This window comes from Volvox carteri, assembly GCF_000143455.1.
Source record: "Volvox carteri f. nagariensis unplaced genomic scaffold VOLCAscaffold_55, whole genome shotgun sequence".
NCBI lineage: Eukaryota > Viridiplantae > Chlorophyta > Chlorophyceae > Chlamydomonadales > Volvocaceae > Volvox > Volvox carteri.
In genome coordinates, this window is record NW_003307598.1 from 771,111 (window position 1) to 791,265 (window position 20,155).

A 20,155-nucleotide genomic window follows, 5' to 3' on the forward strand; every position below is an offset into this window, starting at 1 on the left:
TCCACACTCCGGTACAAATTGCCCGATACTGTCGGTGTTTATACAAACGCCTAAAGCTTCTCTTTGTTGCAATATGACTGGCAGTACTTTTCCCTATAGCACCCCTGGGCAGAGGGCGATACTTCACCCTGCCAATACCAGTGCGAGAATCAAGGCCTTCCAGCCCGTACGATTTTCAAGGGCGTCTCCCAGATCGCGGCTTGCTGTTTTTGCTGTCGCGGTAGTTGATGACAAGAGTGTGCCAGAGGCGCATAAAGGCCTCCATGGATTTCTGTATGGCGAAGGCGGTTCTGAGGAACACGACCGGGACTCCTCATACACGGTTCGAACGGTAAGGTTTCAGGTTCCCGACTTCCGTGAATTCAGCAGCACACAATCTTGCGCACGACGTCATAGTTTTTGGTGGGTCTCCGGCGGCCCCAACCACGCATGCCTTTTCCTCTGCACATCTCGCCATCTTGTAGGGCGAGGACGAGGGGGCCGTTGTGATGCCGGTGCCTTCGTACCTTGAATCGCGGGATGGCGAGAAGCCACTTGGAGTATACTGCGTATACGATTTCCACCACGACCCACAGTACATCGGTTATTCACGCAACATGGTATTGGCGGTCAAGGTGCGCGTGGATGCTCTTTCCCGGCCATGCCTTTGTAACCACGCAGAGTGCTGCATCCATCGACAGCCACGCCAAATAGATGATCCCGGTCCTTTCACCCAATCGCCCTGATGACATCATTGCTTCAGCGCCTTGTCCGTTCTGCGCACGGCTGCGCAATCTATGTCCACCTCCGGACCATGCACCTGCACCTTGAGATCTATACATACACAAAACAGGACTGATCGTGTAACGCGTTTAAAAGCCCTCCAACCCCATTCCCCTGCATGTGTTGAACTTCCCTCGTCCCCTCCCCTCTGCTAGTTCGTCCCCGATGCCTTGCAAATACCTGTGTCCTCCTAAACCTCGTCTGTCTGGGCACAGGTGAGCCCTGTAGCCCTCTTGACCGTTTTCATTAACTGCTTTTCAGTTTTTTCAGTTCCACTCGGTTTTCTGCCGTCGCCTAAATTCCCTTAACTACCAATCCCCACTTGGGCCCACATGCCGTACCTCTTATTAAAGTTCCGCGCCGCCGGCCCAACTCTCACAACTGCCGTACTCGTAGGGACATCTCGCCCGAGTGGGTCCTGAACGTTGTGCCCACGTGCGCGCCATGGTGTACGGCAACAGGGCCATGGCCTCCCGTGCAAACTTAGAACGCGGCGTCCACAACTGGATCCAGGAGCTTCCAGAGCTCCAGGGAAGGCCACCGCGGGGCAATTCGGATCCCGCGCTGCGGGCCGCGTGGGAGGGCGTCGCCGCCGCTGCCGCCGCCGCCGCCGGCGGCGGTGGCGGTGACGGCGGCGGCGGCGGCGACGGGCCAGCGCCGCTGGACCGGCGGTTGATGTCTCCTGCCGAGCTTGCAGCTTACGAGGAGAAGAAGCTCAAGCTGCGCAAGGTTCGGAGTGGCGAGGGTTAAAAATTGGGTGGTGAGGGGAAACGCAGTTGTAGCTTGTTTGGATTGATTGGAAGAGGGTTGTGGAAGCGGTGTTGAGAGGGCCGGACTGTGCGGGATGGCGGTGGGCTGTCCTGAGCAGGGCGGAGGGCGGGGGATGCAAAATGATGAGATGCGGGAAGCAAAGGGTTGACTGTGCCGACACGTCCAATGCACCATCTGCCCACCCTGGGTGTGTGTTTTGGGGGGGGAAACCCTAAGAAGGTAACGGTGGGGGCCAAGAAGATATGGGGGAGGTGAGTCGTGGGGATGGACCAGGTAAAGAAGGAGAAGGAAGGGGCGTGCAGGCTGTTACCATGTCAACCTCGTATGGCTTGTCGTGCGTTGTCGTATATTCCCGTGCCGGTTGCCGCCTCACCGCATCGGTACGCACCTCCCCCGTCCAACCCTCGCCCACAACCTGGCCGCGTTTTTTCAGTCCCATCCTTCAACCCTTTTTTCCAGTAGTCCCATCCTTCAACCCTTTTTTCCAGTAGTCCCACCCTTCAACCCTTTTCCACGTCATGTGGCTACCCGGATGACAGTCCCGCGTGCAGTTTCGTGCGTGTACGACACACGTCCGATGACACACGTTTATTGGCATACTAGTTTGATCCCCCCCTTCTTGCTTCGTATCATTTCAACCAGTCTGGTTATGCATCCCTTGTGTCGTACGTCCCCTCAGTATCGAAAACGTTCCTGTCGTTTGTCGTACGTCCCCCGCATCATCTGCCACACGTGTTTTGGTCTCCCCCCCGTCCCCCCAGATTTACTGGATTCGTACTGTTTGTTTTTTGCATGTTGATTTCCTTTGGGGCCCCCGCTGGCGCTATGTGTTCGTGCTCCGTGTTTCGTATGCTCTGTATTTATGCCCATGTTTTTTTCCCTGGTCACCGCCGTACGGTCGTGTGTAGGCGATGGGGGAGAAGATGGTGGAGGGCGCCCGGGGAGGCGGCAGTAGCCATGACGGAGCAGAGGGAGAGGAAGGCGACAGCGACGATCTGGCCACACGAAGGTACGGCATCTCACTGTACTGCATCATCACATGTACAATACTGTCAGCAGTTGTACAGTTTTGCTTTGAGTTTTGCATGTAGTTCTCTCATCATTCCACTTCCCCTGCTATTCATGGCATTTATTCGGTTTTCCATTTTCCGTCGCTCTTCACGGTTCGATTTGTTGCCGGTCCACCCTTCTCACCGCCTTGTTCACACACCTCAATTTTGTTTTTACATTTCTCCAAATTTCTCCCAATTTTTTAGTACCTGCGCCTCGCCGCTTTCATTCCGTGTCTCTCTTTCCTCGCATTCCCTTCCATTCCACAACAGGTTAAAGTTGATGAAGGCAATGGACCGCGGTGACTGGTCCGCTGTCATACACGCGCAAACCCAGGAGGCCCTGGGGGCCCCGGCAGCGGGGGGGCCGGGTAATGGCGACGGCGCGGGAGACGGGCCAGCGACGGCGCCATCCGCGACACCGACCTCTGGTGAGACTGGTAGCAGTGGCGGCGGCGGCGGCGGCGAGGCAGTGATGTCCGCGAGGGATGGGGACGCGGCGGCGGCGGCGGCGGCCGGTAACGGCATCGTGTCCCCCTTCGAGTCTGGCGGCGCAGCGGCAGCAACGGAGCAGCGGCAACGGCAGTCGGTTGGTTCTTCGGGGTCCGTCGCTTTGACGGTGGAGGCTGTGCAGGCGGCGTTGGAAGAGGTGATGACGAGGGGCTATCGATGATGGTGGTGACGATGATGTTCTTTTTGGTCAACTTGTGAGAGATATGGAGGACGAGTGAGGGGAGGAGGGGGGGGGCAGCAGTAGCAGTGGTAGCAGTGGTAGCGGGGGGGGGTGGGAAACGGTGTTTCGCAATAGGGTCTGTCTTAAAGTTATTGAAGAGTTTGGGAAGGAAAGGAATAGAAAATGAATATGATGGCATGAAGGGTCCCGTACTCACATCTAGCATGTGTGAGCCGGTGATGTTGAGGCTCTGACAAATGACGGGTGTCCCTTTGTACGACATTGTGCACGGCGAACAGGTACGGCCGTACCTGATGGCGGACGGCGGCGATGTGGAGGTTGTTGAGGTCAAGGACGGTATCGTGTACCTTCGGCTGCAGGTGGGGAGGGGCGGCCGGGGAGGGTGCGAGTGTGAGTGGGGGGCTAGGTGGCAGGTGTGTGTGTGAGTGGGGGGCCAGGTGGCAGGTGTGTGTGTGAGTGGGGGGCCAGGTGGCAGGTGTGTGTGTTGTAAGGGAAACAAAGGGAGCGAGGCGGCGATGAAGGTGGAGGGGGGAAGGGGGGAAACATGAAATGCTAGAAGCGGCGGGTCAAAACTGTCGATACGTCCAGAGCACGAAGAGCAACAAGGGTAGCAGGCCATGGGGATGTAAACGACAGGGGGGGCTGCTGACTCAGACGTACGACTAGCCGCCGTACACCCGCGGGCCAGATGGCAGGCGGGTGTGGCGGATTTGGGAAATGGGTCGGTCCTGCCGTACAATGCAATCGTGCGGCGGGGGGAGGAGAGCTATGGCCGAGGGAAAAACACTCGCACTTGAGGATTCTACACCACTATGCCGTAAATCACGTCGTACTCCATTAAACGCCCTTTTTTCACGCAGGGTGCATGCAGCAGTTGTCCTAGTCAGAGCGCGACCATGAAGGGTGGCATTGAGCGGGTGATACGGCAGACGTTTGGAGATCAGGTGAAGATCTGGGGGGGAAAGGGAGGGGAAGGGGGGATGAGACAAACCACCAGTGAAAAAAAATGAAGCAGATACCGGGGATAGGCGCATAATCCAGGAGGAGAGACGATTACTGCATCAAGGAATACCTACTGACCAGTGTTGACTTGAGTAGTGGGAGAGGGGAAATGAAGGGGAGGAGATAGATACAAATTCGAATTTGAATTCGAATTTTGTACGATGAGTATGAACCAGGTTGTCGTACCGAACGCAGTGGGCCTCCTCTGTGGGTTGGCTGGTTGGAATGGGTTACCTCTGCCGCTTATTTGTTTTTCCTCAGTAACCGTCAACTGCTTTCAACCGTTTTAACCGATCTAACCGCCTAGGTGATTGACATTCTTCAGTTGGAAAGCGAGGACCCTGGTGCCACTGCTGAGCGAGTGGACGCGGCTCTCAACATGCTGCGGGGGGCCATCTCCAACCTGGGGGGTAGTGCGGAGGTGGTTGGTGTGGAGGGAGGAGTGTGCACCATACGGTACGGTCTCTGTGGTTGTGGGAGAGGGGCGGGAGGGAAATGGGTGTTGTGGTGGGGGATGGGGTGGTGGGCGGGAGGTGTGGGGGGTTGGAATGGGGCGGTTTTTTTTGGAATTGGAGTGCGGTTACGGCATTGAGCAGGGTGTGGGTGTGTGTATGTGGGTGTCTGAGAGAAGTATATTAAGGTGTCACTGATTATGAGTAGCGGTGCACCCCTAGCTCTTAAGAGCTTCCACAGCGCTGGCTGCCGCTCTGGGGTCGCCTTTGCCCCGCACTTGGCCCCCCGCATTTGCCGCCCCGCATTTGCTCGCCACACTGTGTGCCACCACACTGGCAGCCACTTGTAGTGGTGGGAATGGGCGACTCTGGACTCCATGCCAGCACACGTCCACCCCACCTCTATTTCCATTTCCTCTGCACTTTCCCTGCATCTATTAATACCTTTGTCCTCACTAGGTTTTCCACTCCACACTTCTAGATTCAATTCCACCTTTCCTTTCCTTCCCAACTCCATCTCCGACACCTCCCATCTACTTGTACGACACCTTCACCTCCATCCCGACCCCTCCAGCTTCTCGTACGACAAGCCTTGTCCCCGGCTGCCCCCCACCCTTCAGGTACCGGGGGCCCCCCGCCATTGGCAAGGGCGTGCAGGGGGCGATCAAGGACACGTTTAAGGACATCCGGGAAGTGCGGCTCGTGGAGTGAGGGCTGATTGGCTGTCGGGTGGAGTGGGGATATAGACCCCGGGGGAGGGCGGAATACTGTGTTTTGGGGGCCTGCTGTGTGTTTTGGAGGTGTACAGAGCGGAGACGTGGGCATGTAGAGATGCTGTAGGGTTTGGCTTGGATGGATGTGTGCATGTATATGCGTGTACGTATGCATGTTTGTGTTCCATCGATCCGGGCCTGGTGCTGGACAGGGGCATCTATTTATACTATAATGGGAACGATCGCCGAAACTTTTAAACCCCCTAGCGGGTATGTATGCACAGATAGGTAAATAGGTAGAAGGTAGTGTGATCGTTGTGTCGCGATTAACTCGTTACAATGGATGTAAAGAAGTGTGTGACTTTACGATCACTTTACGATGTGTGTAGTAACTGTGCGTCTGAATGGTAATGAGGTCTTTATGTTCCTGTGTCACATCTTACACAGGCTAACCTTCACACACATACTCTGGACATTTCTCTGACACTTCATCTACGCTTTTCACACACAGCGATTCTACGCATTTTATTGTCCATATCATCACATTTTACACATACACACAGATCCGACATTTCTTATAATTCAAAAAAATTCAATTGCCATCCTACATAAAATCAATACACAATTCATACACAGATTCTACATAATTCATACACCAAATCTACACATTTCACACACTCCTTCTGGTGCACTGCGCTTGATGGTGACAGCATCAGATCAGCAATGTTTAGCTGTAGTTGGGAAGGAGGGTCACTGAGTTCATGCCTACCCCAGCTCTGTCTGTGATTGTGCCCATTAGTGATGAGGTCAGACCGGGGACCCCTTATCCATCAGCATACCTAGGGAGATGAGGTGGTGCTTAAACACTGGGATGTAGAATACATTCTCAACCTGCACACTTTTCACACTGTGAACAGAGAACCATACCTAGCTCTGAGGCCCCACGGCTGGCAATACTTGCCCACTGCTTACCTAGATAGAAATCAGAATGCCATCAGACAACGTGGGGTGCAATAATGCAAAACACTCTTGTCCCCCATAATTTGATATTTGCTGGCGCTTAGTAAAACACGCAGCTGAATAAAACCCCTCCCAACCCCCAATATATAAGCAGGAGTAACCATTTCAGGGTAGAAAACACATGAGTCTGCCACATGGCTCTCCATGGCAAGCAAGGATGCTTCCATTTGGATTCTCAGCTAAACATGGCAGTGGCCTCGGGGCGCCTCTTGTTTTTCATGCAGCTGCAGCAGCCAGGGATAGTGTCGGGCAGTGGGCTGCAGCTGGTATGTGGCCATGTCAGGCTGCACGCCAGGGTTTTGTACAGGGGCCAGGGCTGATAGCTGAGTTGCTGAACAGGTGTTGCGTTGTTTGTCGTACACGCACATATGTTAGGGTACGGCAATTGGCGCAGCTCACAGAACGCCGCACACGTTTTTAGCAGAGATAGAAAACAGGCGCCTTGTTATGTTATCAATGCATATTATGCAGTTTCCGGATGCTGATACACTTGCAGAGATGGCAGGTGGTCAGCTGTGTCTGCATCTCCGAAGCAGATGAGGGGAGAAAGGGAACAGTATGGCTGCGCAGGTTGTCAGCAGAAAGAGACTGAGGACACGGCACAAGGAAATTACACAAGGAAATTACACGTGTGATATAACAGACAACAGCTAAGAGGCAAAGCTTTAATCAGGTTCGTAGCCTGAAATAGCATTCTCAAAACATTCACTCTAAGAAATATCTATATATATCCATCTGTATCCATCAACTGTCCGAAATGAGGCCTACCACCAGAACTTCCTTACTGCGTTTTTTTCCATTATGAAGGTCGTTAACTTTTCGGATAAGTGAGCAGCTGCATGAAACGTCGGGTAATTCAAAGTCCAGCTTCAAACAGCTGCTCATTTAGTCTATGGCACCTTCACAGCGAGGTGCAAAAGAGAAGTTTTCGAGGGGCACGTGGTAAAACACACACACACATAAATCTTTATCTGGGCACCGTACAGCATGTACGGTATTTGGATGCCTGTGTTTGACAGGGATACGACAAGCTCTGACTTGTCATACATAAACAGCCACCATTCCTAGGGTGCAAGCACGCGTGCATCAAAACAAGTATCGGTATGTATATCTCATATCAATCTGTGTCATCACTTCCAGTGTCTAGCTCACGTATGTTGGCTCACACCTGCACCGCAACGCTATTAGCCACGCGCGGATTTGGACGGGTACCTTTGCAGGCTATGTTCACCAATAAGGTGGGACTCGACCCAGTACACTGCAGTACACCAAAGACGCGAGATGCAACTCTTCGCGACGCAGGTGCGGACCGGGCCTGCCGTGAAGCCCGCAATTCAAACCAAAGACCATGAAGAGAAAACGTGCAGCGATGGTGGTGGTGGTGATGGTGGTGGTGATGGTGGTGGTGATGGTGGTGGTGATGGTGGTGGTGATGGTGGTGGTGGTGGTGATGGTGGTGGTGATGGTGGTGGTGATGGTGGTGGTGATGGTGGTGATCATGGTGATGGTGGCACTAATAATGATGTCAGTGTGGGCCAACCGTGAAGAGTCACTCCATGGCACCTCCTCAACCTCGCCCTTCACTCCGGTCTGACACAGGTCACCATGATGGTTGTGTGGTACACACACATACACACATACATACATACATACGTACAATGTCCGTATGTACGTACATACACACTTGCATCCTGCATTCGGCTCATTTGTGTAAGCAACGTACCAAGTGGACACAGCCCATTCTTCCAATATTTCAGTAACATTTATGTGACCAACAGATACGACATTTTTCTTCAATCTCAATTATAGCTTAAAGCTCACACCAAAATTCGCTTTCGCCCGGGATCACGTCACCCCAGGGTCCTTTTCCCTTCACCCTTCCTTTAGGCCCAGGGTGATATTCCAGCCAGCCAGGAACAAGGTCCTCCCTAGTGTGAAAAATACGCACACACATACATACACACATATACACACACAGAGACCCACCGCCGGTGGCGACAGTACTGCGGAAATAGCGCAACTGCTGTATACAGCCCGTACTGGGACGAAAAGTAGCGCAACGCGAATATCATACACTCGCTTTGTGTTGTGACGTTAGCGGACGTCCACCTTTTCACGGAAATTAAATTTATGAGGGACCTGCAGAGCCGTGCGTGGCACAACCCGTACATTCACCCACGCTTGGTGAAACTCTTTCCCCCTTAGAGCAACCGTGTCAAACAAACTCCACATCAGTTGTAGCACCTAGACATGAAGGGCATGACACTCGCACAAAAAACGAAAGTGAACCCATTAAAAAGATGAATACAGGCAATGTGACTATTCAAGTACGCATACCTGCACAAAACTGCGCACACATGCCGTACTTGATAGAAAACATGCCATGTGCCCTGCTGTGAGCGGTTGTGATTATTGTATACAGGTGCAGAGCGACAGCAAGCCAGCACGGGGATTAGAACTGGGGACCGGGGAGGGGGCCCAGGTAAGCCCCGGCAATTCCGAGAAGGCAGCCGAAAAGAACCCAGGGATTGATGTCATGATAGGTCCTATCTCACGGGTCGCAACACTTCTCAACTTACCACCACTCTCCTTCCACACAGCCTTGAGAAACACGCACACGCTTGCATATACACACCCATACACGCACACAGCAAACAGACAACACAAATTCCGGTGGCTATAATCTGGATTTTATCAGGTGGCTATTTTCAACACACCTGTGCGACAAAGCCATCACGGCGAGAGTTGGGAAGCGCACTCTATCCCTGCCATCAGGGCCAAAACCTAGAAAAAAAACACGGCAGCTTTGTCACCTGGCGAGTGCCAGGGGAGCGGATGCCAGTTAAAGGCCAAGTCGGCAGTCTGACTTGAGCTCATTTCAGGATGCTGGCCATTAGATTCCCTTTAGGGATTTCATTCGCGGTCCTCAGGTCCTGATCAAGCAACCTGCCGTACATGCCACAAACGCAAACGCACCACAAACACACCTTCTAGGCCCGATGGAGAATCCATACTCCGTTTGGGATCCAGATTTGAAATCCAGGTACGTACATCCAGATCTAGGCATGTAAACTCAAGTCTGTGCCGCTGTTTGCTTGCGAGCCACCACCAACACCTAATATTATACTGCATCCAGACAGCGCACGTTTGCGCGTAAGTGCATTTGTAGGTACGCATGCATGTGACAAAAATCCAATGACCGATATGTGTGAGCTATCGTAGGCTGGTTATGTGCGGCCACAAAACCGGCGATGTCATGCGATGACCTTGTAAATGCATACCGTGAAAAGAGGCTTTGTCCAAACCCGAATGCGTAATGCGCTGTGGAGGATACGGCCCGAGGAAGGTCATGGTGGTTGAGGAGGTGGTTAGGTGGGCATTAGCGCAGCTGTTGGCCAGGTTGGCTCTGCGCAGGTTGGCCAAAAGCTAGCATGATAGATGGCAAGCGCCAGCATGATAGAGAAACGCAGAAAAAGGTCAGGAAACATGTGCTTTACCACAACGGCAGAGTATTTTTGTGGAGGAGGTAAAACCCTGCTGCAAATCCATCGTCATGAGCTTCCTTGATGAGAACCTCTCCCGTACGCAGATTTTCCGTACACACTCCATGCGGACAACGACACTTAACGTGACCCCGAGTCTCATGCATGATAACAGGAGGGACGAGAATGAGGTGTCCACGATGTCACGCCGAAGGGGAGAAAAAGAGATTTAGCAAACCAATTATGCCAGTCGAGGCTGTCACACCGCTTGCCGTACACAGTCAGGAATGTCGGCTGCTTGCCGAACAGGGAGATTATTACCACAACATCCACCCATCCGCATCCCATCATCGCAGCAGGCTCTGTAGCGAAGCCACAACCGCACAGTCACTGTCACTCAAAAATGCAGAACCCGTGCTATGCAAGCATTAACCTCGCCCCATCAGTACTACTAAGTTGGCAAAAGGTAAGTTCGCCCGGGGGGCCAACACCGACGTATTCTCGACAAATTAAAAAGCCCACCCAAATCACGGCTACTGTTGTTGTTGTTACAGCGGGCTACCAGACTTCTATGCTTGGGAGCAAAGAAGCCAAGCCGAAGTGTGTTTTAGGACAAATCGCCCGACACTGCAAGAAACAGACATCACAAAAAGGACTATTGTCCTGTCTCGTATGCTGTCGTATAAAAGCAAGATGTGTGGCAGTTCTTAGCCGTACCCCGTCCAAGCCGGAACACACGGTTATAGCTGTACGATTAGCATACAGAAGCGAGCAAGAAATACACTGCTTGCCTAATCAAGCACATGCAGGCGTGCTTTTGTGGCGCTGGCCAGCAAGCTGACAGTGCTGCCGGCTGGGTAACAAACACCGGCCTCGTATCGGTAAAAGCTATACGGTTGCACGGCGCACTTCAACTAAGCTGCACCGTAGTCAAGATGTACGGCCTGCCGTACACCCCTGCCCCTGCCATGATGGGCATGTGCTCGAAAAGGCACCCCGGGGGAAGGAAATACACAGGTCGCTCAAAAGCGAGCGAGATCCCTCAACACTTTTTTTCTGTTTGTGTGCGTGTGAGTGGAGAGGATTTACACCTCTCAGGGGAAGGGCGGGCGCTTTCAAATTTTCAAATGCCTGACAGAAGATCCTCCAGCAGCCCGCCAATAATGCGAGGCTCTCAGGCGCCCTAGGTAGGACCGTAGCCCTCCCTTATCTCCCCGATTGGGCCTAACCGGCGTGTGTGCAAGCCAAAAGCGCTGTGGCTTTCTGCACCACGGTGGTGCCCCAGTGCTGTTGTCTTCTGCGCATGCAGCGTCCTTACGTCCTGCTTCCGTAAACCCCCATCGATCGACCGTCCAAGAGGTAGTACATGTGCATGTGCATGTGTGTATTTAAAGTATGTGTGAACCACTTATGCATGTGCACGTTCAGATGCTGAAAATTAACCCGCATTCTATACACGGTGTGCTGGCAGTTTCCCTTTTGACGAAAATGTTTTTTTCTAGTGGGGAAGACCACCTCCTTGGCAAGGCCTTCATGCCATGTACAGCCTCGCAATGCAACCCCATGCAGATCGGTTCGTCTGTTTGTTCGTCCGTACATACGCATCTCTTAGAGACAAATCGGTGTGTTGTCCTATGCCGTACACGCATTCACGCATGATACAGAGTACGAAGTGGAAAGGGTGCAGAAGGAAGAAAGTACGGCAGCAACGCAACGGCTCTTCCAAAAGGCATACTTCGGTGTATGGGACGTCAGGAACGATCGAACCAGGCAACCGATTCTTAAGCCGTTTCAGATAACAGCTGAATGATGCGACCTGAGGAGAAACCCAAAGACCCACGCCTCAATGCACCCGCTTGCTCGTGGATCTTGTGGCTAGCTCCCCACATCCTTTGGGGGACCATTCTTACTGCACTGTGGCCACTCTTGGGTATATTGTCGTGTATTGTACAGCTGTCGTACTCCATACCAGGTCACCTTCTGTTTGATGTGCAGCACATTGTCGTCATGTCGATGTCTGGCGTCGATCGGTTCCGCCTCTATCCATTATCGGTGGCAGCGCTGCCGTCGCCGTCACCGCCGCCGCGGCCATCACCGTCACCGCCGCCCCTGTTGCCACCGTCGATACCGCCGTGGCCGCTGACCGAGGGGTTGCTAAGCTCACAGAGTTTGCCCGATACAGACGACCTGCATGTGCCGGCGTTTACCAATCCAATTTCATCACGGCGGCTATGATACAACCTATGCAAGCGCACGGCAGTACGGCAACGCATGCCGCTGATTGCTGCCCCTGTCGGTATCTGTGCCCGCTTACCTCGCTCCTTCGATGCGGATGCCGACACACTGCCACTGCCACTGCCGGCCAAGTTGCCGCCACCCCCGATCAATAGCGCCATCAGCGGCACTTCCGGCATCATCGCGGAACTTCGGGACCGCAAGCGGGGGATGTCCGGTGCGACTAGGGCCCCCCCGGCGCTTCCGGTGCCGCCAGACGTGTAGTGAAAACTGGATGCCTGTCGCACCAGAAGGTTACGTGGCGTCACCACCGCCGCCGCCGCCGTAACTCCGTCCACGTCATCACCGCCACCGTCACCATGCAGATTTCCAACAGCCTCAGTCGCCGAAACCCCAAGCGCGCCGTGGGGCTCCAGTGACGCTTGCCCATCCAAGTCCCATGGGACCCTAGGTGGGATGCTGCACCGTACTGCGAATACAGACATGGACGCAGCTGTGGTCGCGTCTAACGTCCCAGGCGGGCTGGCAGCATTGTACGATGACTCCGACGGCATCGCCGCCATATCCACCGCTGCTGCCGTACCCTGTTCAGCTTCATGACTGTCAAACGTCGGCGGAACAGCCAGTGTCGAGGTACGAAGCGGATCCATCGGCGGCAGCGACCGGCGGCCCCGTGCCGACGGTAGTTCGTACATATCGACAGTCAGCGGCAGCGGCGGCGGTGATGGCGGCGGCAGCGGCAGCTCCATCGCTGATGTGCTCATCGCACCTTCTTGTGGCTCGGCGCAGGAGTCTTGCCCACCGTTGCCGATGCAACCACGGGGATTGACGGCGCTACCTCCCCCGCCGCAGAGACCGCCACCGCCACGGCGGGTGGGCAAGGTCGGGCTGCTGCCGGCGACAGTGCCACTGATGCCGTCATCGGCAGCCACCAAAGGCACATCAATTGAGAGGGCCTGGCTGGCTCGCAGCAGCGGCGGCAGCAGGCGCCGTACTGGGGGTTTTGGGGGCTCCAAGAATGATGGCGCTGTGGGGCCTCCGTCAGCAGCGCCACCGCCAGCACCACACAAGAGCGCGGCCTCTGCCGTATCAAGCATCATTACTGGTACCTCGAGTACGACAGACTGTGGAGTAAGCGGTGATATAGCAACAAGTGACTCTGTGGCAATGGTCGCTGGCGGCGAATTATCCGGCGAAACGGGCACAGCTGCAGCACCACCGCCACCACCACCACCGCTGCCGCTGGCATTGGATGTCTGCCGTACCAGATACCGCCGGCAAGAGCCAAACCGCTGAAGTGCCGAACCAGGAGGAGGCCTGGGCGTGACGTGTGAGGAGCAGGAAGCGGCGCCTGTTGCGGCTGCGGCAGTCGGAGACGGTTGAGCCGTTGACGGTTGTGGTGAGACCGTGGGAGGAGTCAGGGGGCTGGATGGCGGTTCCACTGCAACGGTTATTGTGGCAGATGCGGTTGCATCAGTTGCGGTTGTAACTGAAGCCGGGAGGGGGGGATCGTACGGTTCGATTATGAGAGGTTCGAAAGTAGCCGTTTCTTCGCCCGGCAGACCGATTGAGGACAGGCAATCGTTGATCGCGGGCCGCAGAGAGGTCACCACTTCGGCCGCAGTCATGCGAGTTGGCGATTTGGTTGCTGCAGCCAACAAATCCGCACCGGCGCCAATCCATGCTTCATTCGCGGGTGAGCTTGGAACGCGCGCCTGCGCACAATGTGGGATGGTAAGGATTGAACAGGGGACTTCAGGGACATGCATTGCCAAGGCGGGGCCAAATGCCAAGAAACGCGCTGGGGAACATGGGGCAGGTAATCAACCCTTACCCAGCAAGAAAAGCCGTTTTTTGAAGGGATGCTCCTGCAGCCGCCCGCACGTGTCTGTGGACGAGCGGATTCCCCTGGCCTTGCCACGATGCTAGGTGTTGGCCCCTCCGGGACCACGCCCATTACTCCAACGGGAGAGCTGGGGCGTAAGGAAATTGCCGGCAGTTGCACATGAAAGGGAAAATCCGTAGGGAGAGGACAGCAGAGGTAGCGGGAAATATGGAGAAATGGGAGAATTGGCAGCGCCCGTGGTATACCAACGCTAGGAAACATGGTCGCGCATGGTCTGGCTCAGAAAGGAGGGCTGACCGCTGCATAGTTATCCTTGCAATCCTATTATTACTGTAAATTTGTAAGCAGGCTATCACGACCTAATCAAGTTAAATGCCGCGGCAGCTGTGCGCACCTATGAGGGCTTGGAAAGTGCGTTCCTTGCAAGCTACGTGTGGAAATGCTTTAACAGGCTGTGTACAAAAAACACGCTCTGTTCACAGTCCGCCATTAAGCAGTTGTCGCTCCTGGAAGAAAGGACTGGACGGCCAGGTACCGTCAGGGCTGCAGGTTGATGAAACATCTAGACTTGATAATGTCTGTTTTTATTCAGTTATACTAGATAGAAGCAAAACTGGTCCATATTTCTTCATATCGAACTGAAGCGGATGCATACTTTCAAAAGTCGAACCCCATAGCGCTGAAGGACTCCAACGTATAGCCTCGTTAAACTGATTGAGTCTATGGTGATTGCCCTAAACAAGACGCCGTTCGTCCCCATCGCAAGCAGGTACGGAAGCACTTTCGTAGTCATGTTCACAGCGAAGCCTGCATGATGCTCAGCTGTCAGATACATAGTAATAATATATGCAGCATGTTGATGGTGATTGATAGTTTCAATCTGTTGGTCTTGAGTACGCCGGCATATTAACACCGTACGCCTTTCGGCCAAGCAAGGAGTGGCCGCCAAAGGCAAGCATTTTGCTTGCAAGGTACGTGGATAAAATGAATCGTTTGGAGAGGTAGACGTGGGCATTTTCTACTTGTCAGTTCCGTAAGTAGCGTCCTTCGTGATCATAGATGAATCAGGATTGATTCCCAATTCATGATTATAAGGTTCAGCATCAGATTCGGATACGTTTTATGTTCTGTAAATTGCATCTCGCGGCTATCCGTTGGAAAATCATCGTCGTATGCGCGAAGAGGGCTAAGAGGGCCGACGGGCATCCCGTCCAAGTCACAAAGCGCATACAGCACAGTGCACAGCCAATCGCGTTTTTCAATACTGTTTAGCATCGCCTATTCAGTAATCTATTGCCGCATTGCGATACCTGTAGAGGTAATGTTCGCCTCGGAAGCTAGCCCTTGCGTATTTCGCTACCACCTATGCATTTTTATCCAGTTGCACTTTACCATAATCTCTTTGATCTAGCCAAATGTGTGTATGTCACAGTAGTGACCTCGTACTCGGTCGAGCCTCCGTATTCGTGGACCTGCCAACGCACACAGTGTATTGCATTGCTTCGCGCACTACAAGTGACGACAAGTTTCGGAGGCTGTATCGTTTCAAGGCGCCCTGCCAGCGGCCTTGCTCTCGCTCATTTCACTCTTTTGCCAATCAAAACTGAACGGTGAACGCTCTCAGCAGCCAGTCCATGGACGCTGATATTCATTGCACAGCGACAACAAGTTTGGAGGTGGCTATCCAGCATAGGCGTCAAAACCCCTCGCCGCCGCCGCCGCTCGAGTCGAAGTGCCTGCAGCTGCGAAGCGGCACCTTATGGACCATAGCCTTGGTCCGCATGGTACGGATGAAGTCTACCTTGGTGAATACCCCCCACCTGCTTTGCTTGAAGTATACACGTCTTGCACGGCAGCACTGACGAACTTCCTGAGCGAGGTGAACTTCCCTGAGGAGTTTTACAGCCCAAGCATCCGTGGGTATAACCCCAACCCCGTGGCCAGCTGCTCTGGTAGAATGGCAGAATGGAGATGTGAGCTTCCCTTGAGCCCGGGAGTGGTTGACATCGTCGCTATTGTGCCGCTCGTTTCAGACCTGGCGTTCGTTTTAGCGCCTGGAAGTGGAGCAGCCGTCAGGTTCTGGATGACCTACCGTGCCAAGGGAATGCCTGAAATGGTTCTGAGCACCATGATGTGCCTAGCGCCTCCACGGCACCAGATACTTCTAAAAGCTGGCCAAGTGCTCCTCATGTCCGGTAACACCTTCCACAAGGGGCCATTCCCCCACAACGATGAGCCACAGCTTTACCTCAAGTTCTTCATTGGCACACCAAGACAACTGGGGAGGCCTTTCAAGCCTCGGGACTTGAGCCAATTTTTTGAGATAAAATTCCTAACATTGACATGTTAGTTATGCACGGTGATGCAACATGAAGGCAAGGACAGGCAGCATATCATATCTAAGGCTCACCTTTTGGTGTCATGCCTAAGTTTGTCACACCAGTATGGCTGTTAGATTATATCTTCGGCTAATGATTCGGTGCTACACGTTTGTAGCCCCAAGGTGAAGCTGCTTTACAGACCCTCTTTTCCCATGGTTGAGTGTAGGCCAGTGAAGTACAAGTTGTTGATGTTGTTACAGGGTGGTTAAGCTTCACCAGTGGCCTCCTTCCCGAGGCAATTCCCTGCTCTCCCCTGCTAGAGGGGCACCCTAAGCCATTCACCCCATCCGACTTCAGAGTGTACTCTTTGAGCTTGGCAACTCACCACCAGCATCCAACCAAATCTAGCGATTCAACGGCGCCTCAACTTAGTTCCTGTTATCACGTCCTACACCGTCCACAAGATGGGGGGCCACTTCCCATTTTCACCACCTCTCAAACACCCAAGAGGTCGGCAAGCGGATTTGAACCCGGGTTGGCCGGGAGCAGAAGTCAGGCCTTAACCTCTGCCAGCCGCCTGCCACAAGTTACAAGTAACAAGTGCCGCACGAGTGCGGGAGGGTCCGTAAATGCCGGGAGGCCATGGACTATATATATTGAAAGTTGATTACACCGTACGACCGACGGCGGTTTGGGTCCTGCCAACTAGACCCCTCCTCATCCAGTCAGCCAACATCCGTAGAGACCGCGCTGCGCCGCGAAGGGGACCGTAGCTTCGACTCCCAGGGCAGCTGTGGGTGTGTGGTGTGTAAGGTGCTGTGTGGTGCATAGGTGAGAACGGTATTAATGTGGGGAAGCAGTGGCGTGGACTCAGTTACATTACATCTGTGACGGAGGGTGGCTTAGTAGCAAGCCACAGCCAGCAGTGTCGTAGCAGAAGGCATTCTCGAGGTTCACATCCGGCATCCAACAGCAACGACCCATAACAGCAAGAGAGGCAGTTCCTCACCGCAGGCTGCCATGTAAGAAGTTGCACAATCACACAACAGCAGGCATGTGATAACTTTAATTCGAAGCCTGAGCATCAAATTGATTCGCAGATGTGAAAGAACACAAACATTTCTAGGTTCGCAGTCTCAGCGCATGGTAACGATCTTGCAGACGTTCTCAAGGCTCGCAATGGTCAGATCCGTGCCCTGCAGCTTTACATGCAGATCTGCCGTGAAAGCCGCATTGACGGCTTCGCAGGCGGAGGTGATGTCGTCCGGTGTGGTGTCGGCGAGTGGGGTGAATGAACGGGCTGCACTCGATTCCATCCAGTTCTGAGCCACGTTGACGGTAGTGAGTCAGAGCCGTCACAGCAGCACCCGGCTGCTCCGGATTGTCATTGTGAAAAACCAGTAGGGTATCAGCTGCTGCTTCCAAGCTGTTGATGTTGTCATGGTCATCCCGGAGCACAATGGCCATGAACAGGCCTGTGCTCAGGAATGTGTTCTCATACGTGGTCTCGAACGTTTCGTGAAACGTTCGGCACGATCGTGTCCTGCCAACTTGAAGGACGCCATGGCCATTCCGATGGTCAGGCTGGCTGTCGTACGGTTTGCCGCGGAGATAAGGTTTCCGATGCCCTTGCATCGGTCCTCGTGGGCGGCTGCGGGGTCTCCACCACCAGCAGCTGCAGTGTCAAGGAAGTGGCGGCTGATCATGATCGTGCAGTTCAGCCATGTGACTTGGCTCTGCGACGTGGCCTTGGCGACATACTTGGTGGCATAGTGCGTGGTTCGGTGGGCCACAACCTCTGCTTGCACAAGGATGTCCTCCAGGACCTCGGGGTCACACATGGGGACCGGCAGTACAAGCTGTTCCTCCACTGTTGCGATGTACTGACGGTCGAGCTCGCAGGCCAGCGTGAAGACGTTGTTGCAGCCCAGCACCATTGTGACAGCGGGGCAATGGGGCACAATGTTGGGGCCATATCGGGGCAGAACGAACAGGCCGCTGTCGCCCACCCACTTGAACTCACACCGGATGTGGCGTGGGTAGGCCATGCCGCAGTCTCCATCCACGCCTGCACAGCCGAAGCGTTTGCAGGTGTCGGTGTGTTTGTGGGTGCAGGACCCCACGACACCCGCCACAAGGTGCTGGGTGCAGCGTTCCAAGCACACTTTGGGTGTAAAGGTATCAGTGGCTTCACCCCCGGTCCCACACGGCTTGCCACGGGCGACAATGGCAAAGTCATACGCGGGTGCCGGCATGGATCCATCTGGCTGAGGCGCGTGGATGGCTGGGGGGCGGCCAGCGGACGCTGCGGGGGGGGCTGGCTGGACTCCATTGTCACCATTGCCAATGTCTTCATCTGTGCCCGAGGTGCTGCCAGGTTCTGCTTGAGTCAGGCCGTCATCCTCTTCTGCAGTAGCATCTGTCATGCTGTCATCACCAGAATTCGTTGCTGCCGTTGATGTTTCCATGGGCGTCGGTGCAACTGCCGTTGGTGTGGTGGGTGCAGCCGTGACCAGGGGTGTCTGCCAGAAGACTCGTCACTCTTTGTCCTGAATGTCGTAGTACGGCTCAGGCAGCCACATGCTGCAGAGGGCGTGTGCCAGCGCCAGAGTGCGGCAGTTGGGCCCCTCAAACAGGGCCCGCATTTTGTCCACGGTATCGCTGCCAGGTGCACCATGCCGTGCAAGTGCAGGGCGAGGCGTCCACTCTGCTCCACCTTGATGCAGATGTGGAACACGGTGCCACAGAAGCAGTCGGGGTTGCTCTGCCGCTTGTCGCCAGGTTTGAAACCAAAAAGGATGTCCATGAAGGCGAGCTTAACCGCGTTGAGGAGTGCTTGGCTGGTGTAGGGGTTGTTTTGCACCCGCCGCCACTTGTCCATGACACGCTCCTCCCGCAACGGAGCACCATCCTCGCCAAATTCCAAAAATTGCCCAGCGGCCACGACTGCAGCCGCACTGTGCAAGTCGGCGGGGTTGACGTTAAACATGAGGAGTGGCAGCCCGGTTGCGGCGGCTACACCACGTAGATTGGCATGCATGTTGCAGTAATAGGCATCTGTCATGTCGATGCGTGCGACCGTTCACCGAAGAGAGGTGACGAGGGCGTGCACGAGAGGTGACGTGTCTTGAAGCAAGCGGCGACGATCCGGGTGCATCTTCGGCAAGGCCAGGATGTCCACCATCGCTTTGACAGCCTCTCGCGGGATGGCACCCACTGCATCGATGTCTTGCTGGCAGCTCTTCACTCTGTTCAGACGGTGATGTTCTCCGGCAACAATGCAGCAGAGCGTGGGATGGCGTCCACCCACTGATCGAGTGATGGGTTCGCCACGGCTATCCCGTGCATTGTGACGGTGATGGGCTGCAAGTCAGACGGCCGGTTCTTGACCTTGAGCCTGTAGATCTGCTGCTGCACATGGCCCAGCCCCAGTATGTTGGCTTCCAGCACGGTAGGCCACTCCAGACGCTGCCCGTCCTGATTGATTTCTGGCACGTCTCCACCATCATAGCGTGCGAGAGCAGCCTCAGGGATGCGTCCGCCTGGATGCGGAGGCAGCAGCCACAGGCAGGGCAGACCAGTCAGAATAACCAGTGCGGTTGTGTGCATGCATGCATGAACACCCAGCACACATGATCCGCAACGAAAGCACTGCATGCAAATTCTCATGTTAGTGTTTAGTGCTTACATTCCAAGGCATGAATGCAGTCGTTGCACATCATGATGATGTCCTCGCCAGCCCCGTTGGTGTGCACCGTACAATTCTCCCCAGAGCGCTCCACACGCATGCAGTACGGCACTAGCCACA

The 20,155-nt window shown here is 54.4% G+C and overlaps 5 protein-coding genes across 5 annotated transcripts in view; 3 read left to right on the top strand and 2 right to left on the bottom strand.

The window, feature by feature from the left end:
- Positions 1-73: 73 nt before the first annotated feature.
- VOLCADRAFT_96828 (uncharacterized protein) lies at positions 74-5,441 on the top strand (the record flags this gene model as incomplete). Its single annotated transcript, XM_002955805.1, has 9 exons — positions 74-331; positions 465-614; positions 1,159-1,491; positions 2,442-2,542; positions 2,856-3,231; positions 3,555-3,635; positions 4,137-4,220; positions 4,586-4,734; positions 5,351-5,441. 9 exons carry the CDS (start codon positions 74-76, stop codon positions 5,439-5,441), a joined length of 1,623 nt encoding a protein of 540 aa, XP_002955851.1.
- Positions 5,442-7,060: 1,619 nt separating this feature from the next.
- VOLCADRAFT_106986 (uncharacterized protein) lies at positions 7,061-8,057 on the top strand (the record flags this gene model as incomplete). Its single annotated transcript, XM_002955806.1, has 3 exons — positions 7,061-7,290; positions 7,684-7,765; positions 7,809-8,057. Exons 1-3 carry the CDS (start codon positions 7,265-7,267, stop codon positions 8,055-8,057), a joined length of 357 nt encoding a protein of 118 aa, XP_002955852.1. The 5' UTR covers positions 7,061-7,264.
- Positions 8,058-11,476: 3,419 nt separating this feature from the next.
- Positions 11,477-14,331, bottom strand: VOLCADRAFT_96830 (uncharacterized protein; the record flags this gene model as incomplete). The annotated part of the gene is made up of 5 exons (XM_002955869.1): positions 11,477-11,577; positions 12,260-13,540; positions 13,850-13,895; positions 14,015-14,153; positions 14,324-14,331. 5 exons carry the CDS (start codon positions 14,329-14,331, stop codon positions 11,477-11,479), a joined length of 1,575 nt encoding a protein of 524 aa, XP_002955915.1.
- Positions 14,332-15,785: 1,454 nt separating this feature from the next.
- Positions 15,786-16,376, top strand: VOLCADRAFT_96831 (uncharacterized protein; the record flags this gene model as incomplete). The annotated part of the gene is made up of 1 exon (XM_002955807.1): positions 15,786-16,376. The coding sequence occupies one exon, from the start codon at positions 15,786-15,788 to the stop codon at positions 16,374-16,376; it is 591 nt and encodes a 196-aa protein (XP_002955853.1).
- Positions 16,377-17,828: 1,452 nt separating this feature from the next.
- The window catches only part of VOLCADRAFT_96832 (uncharacterized protein), a gene marked incomplete at both ends in the record, with an annotated part of 4,424 nt that continues 2,097 nt past the window's right edge, over positions 17,829-20,155 (bottom strand). The window contains 4 exons of the mRNA XM_002955870.1: positions 17,829-18,829; positions 18,928-19,304; positions 19,434-19,595; positions 19,658-19,889. Coding sequence (XP_002955916.1) covers positions 17,829-18,829; positions 18,928-19,304; positions 19,434-19,595; positions 19,658-19,889 — 1,772 coding nt within the window. The remainder of the gene's footprint in view (positions 18,830-18,927; positions 19,305-19,433; positions 19,596-19,657; positions 19,890-20,155) is intronic.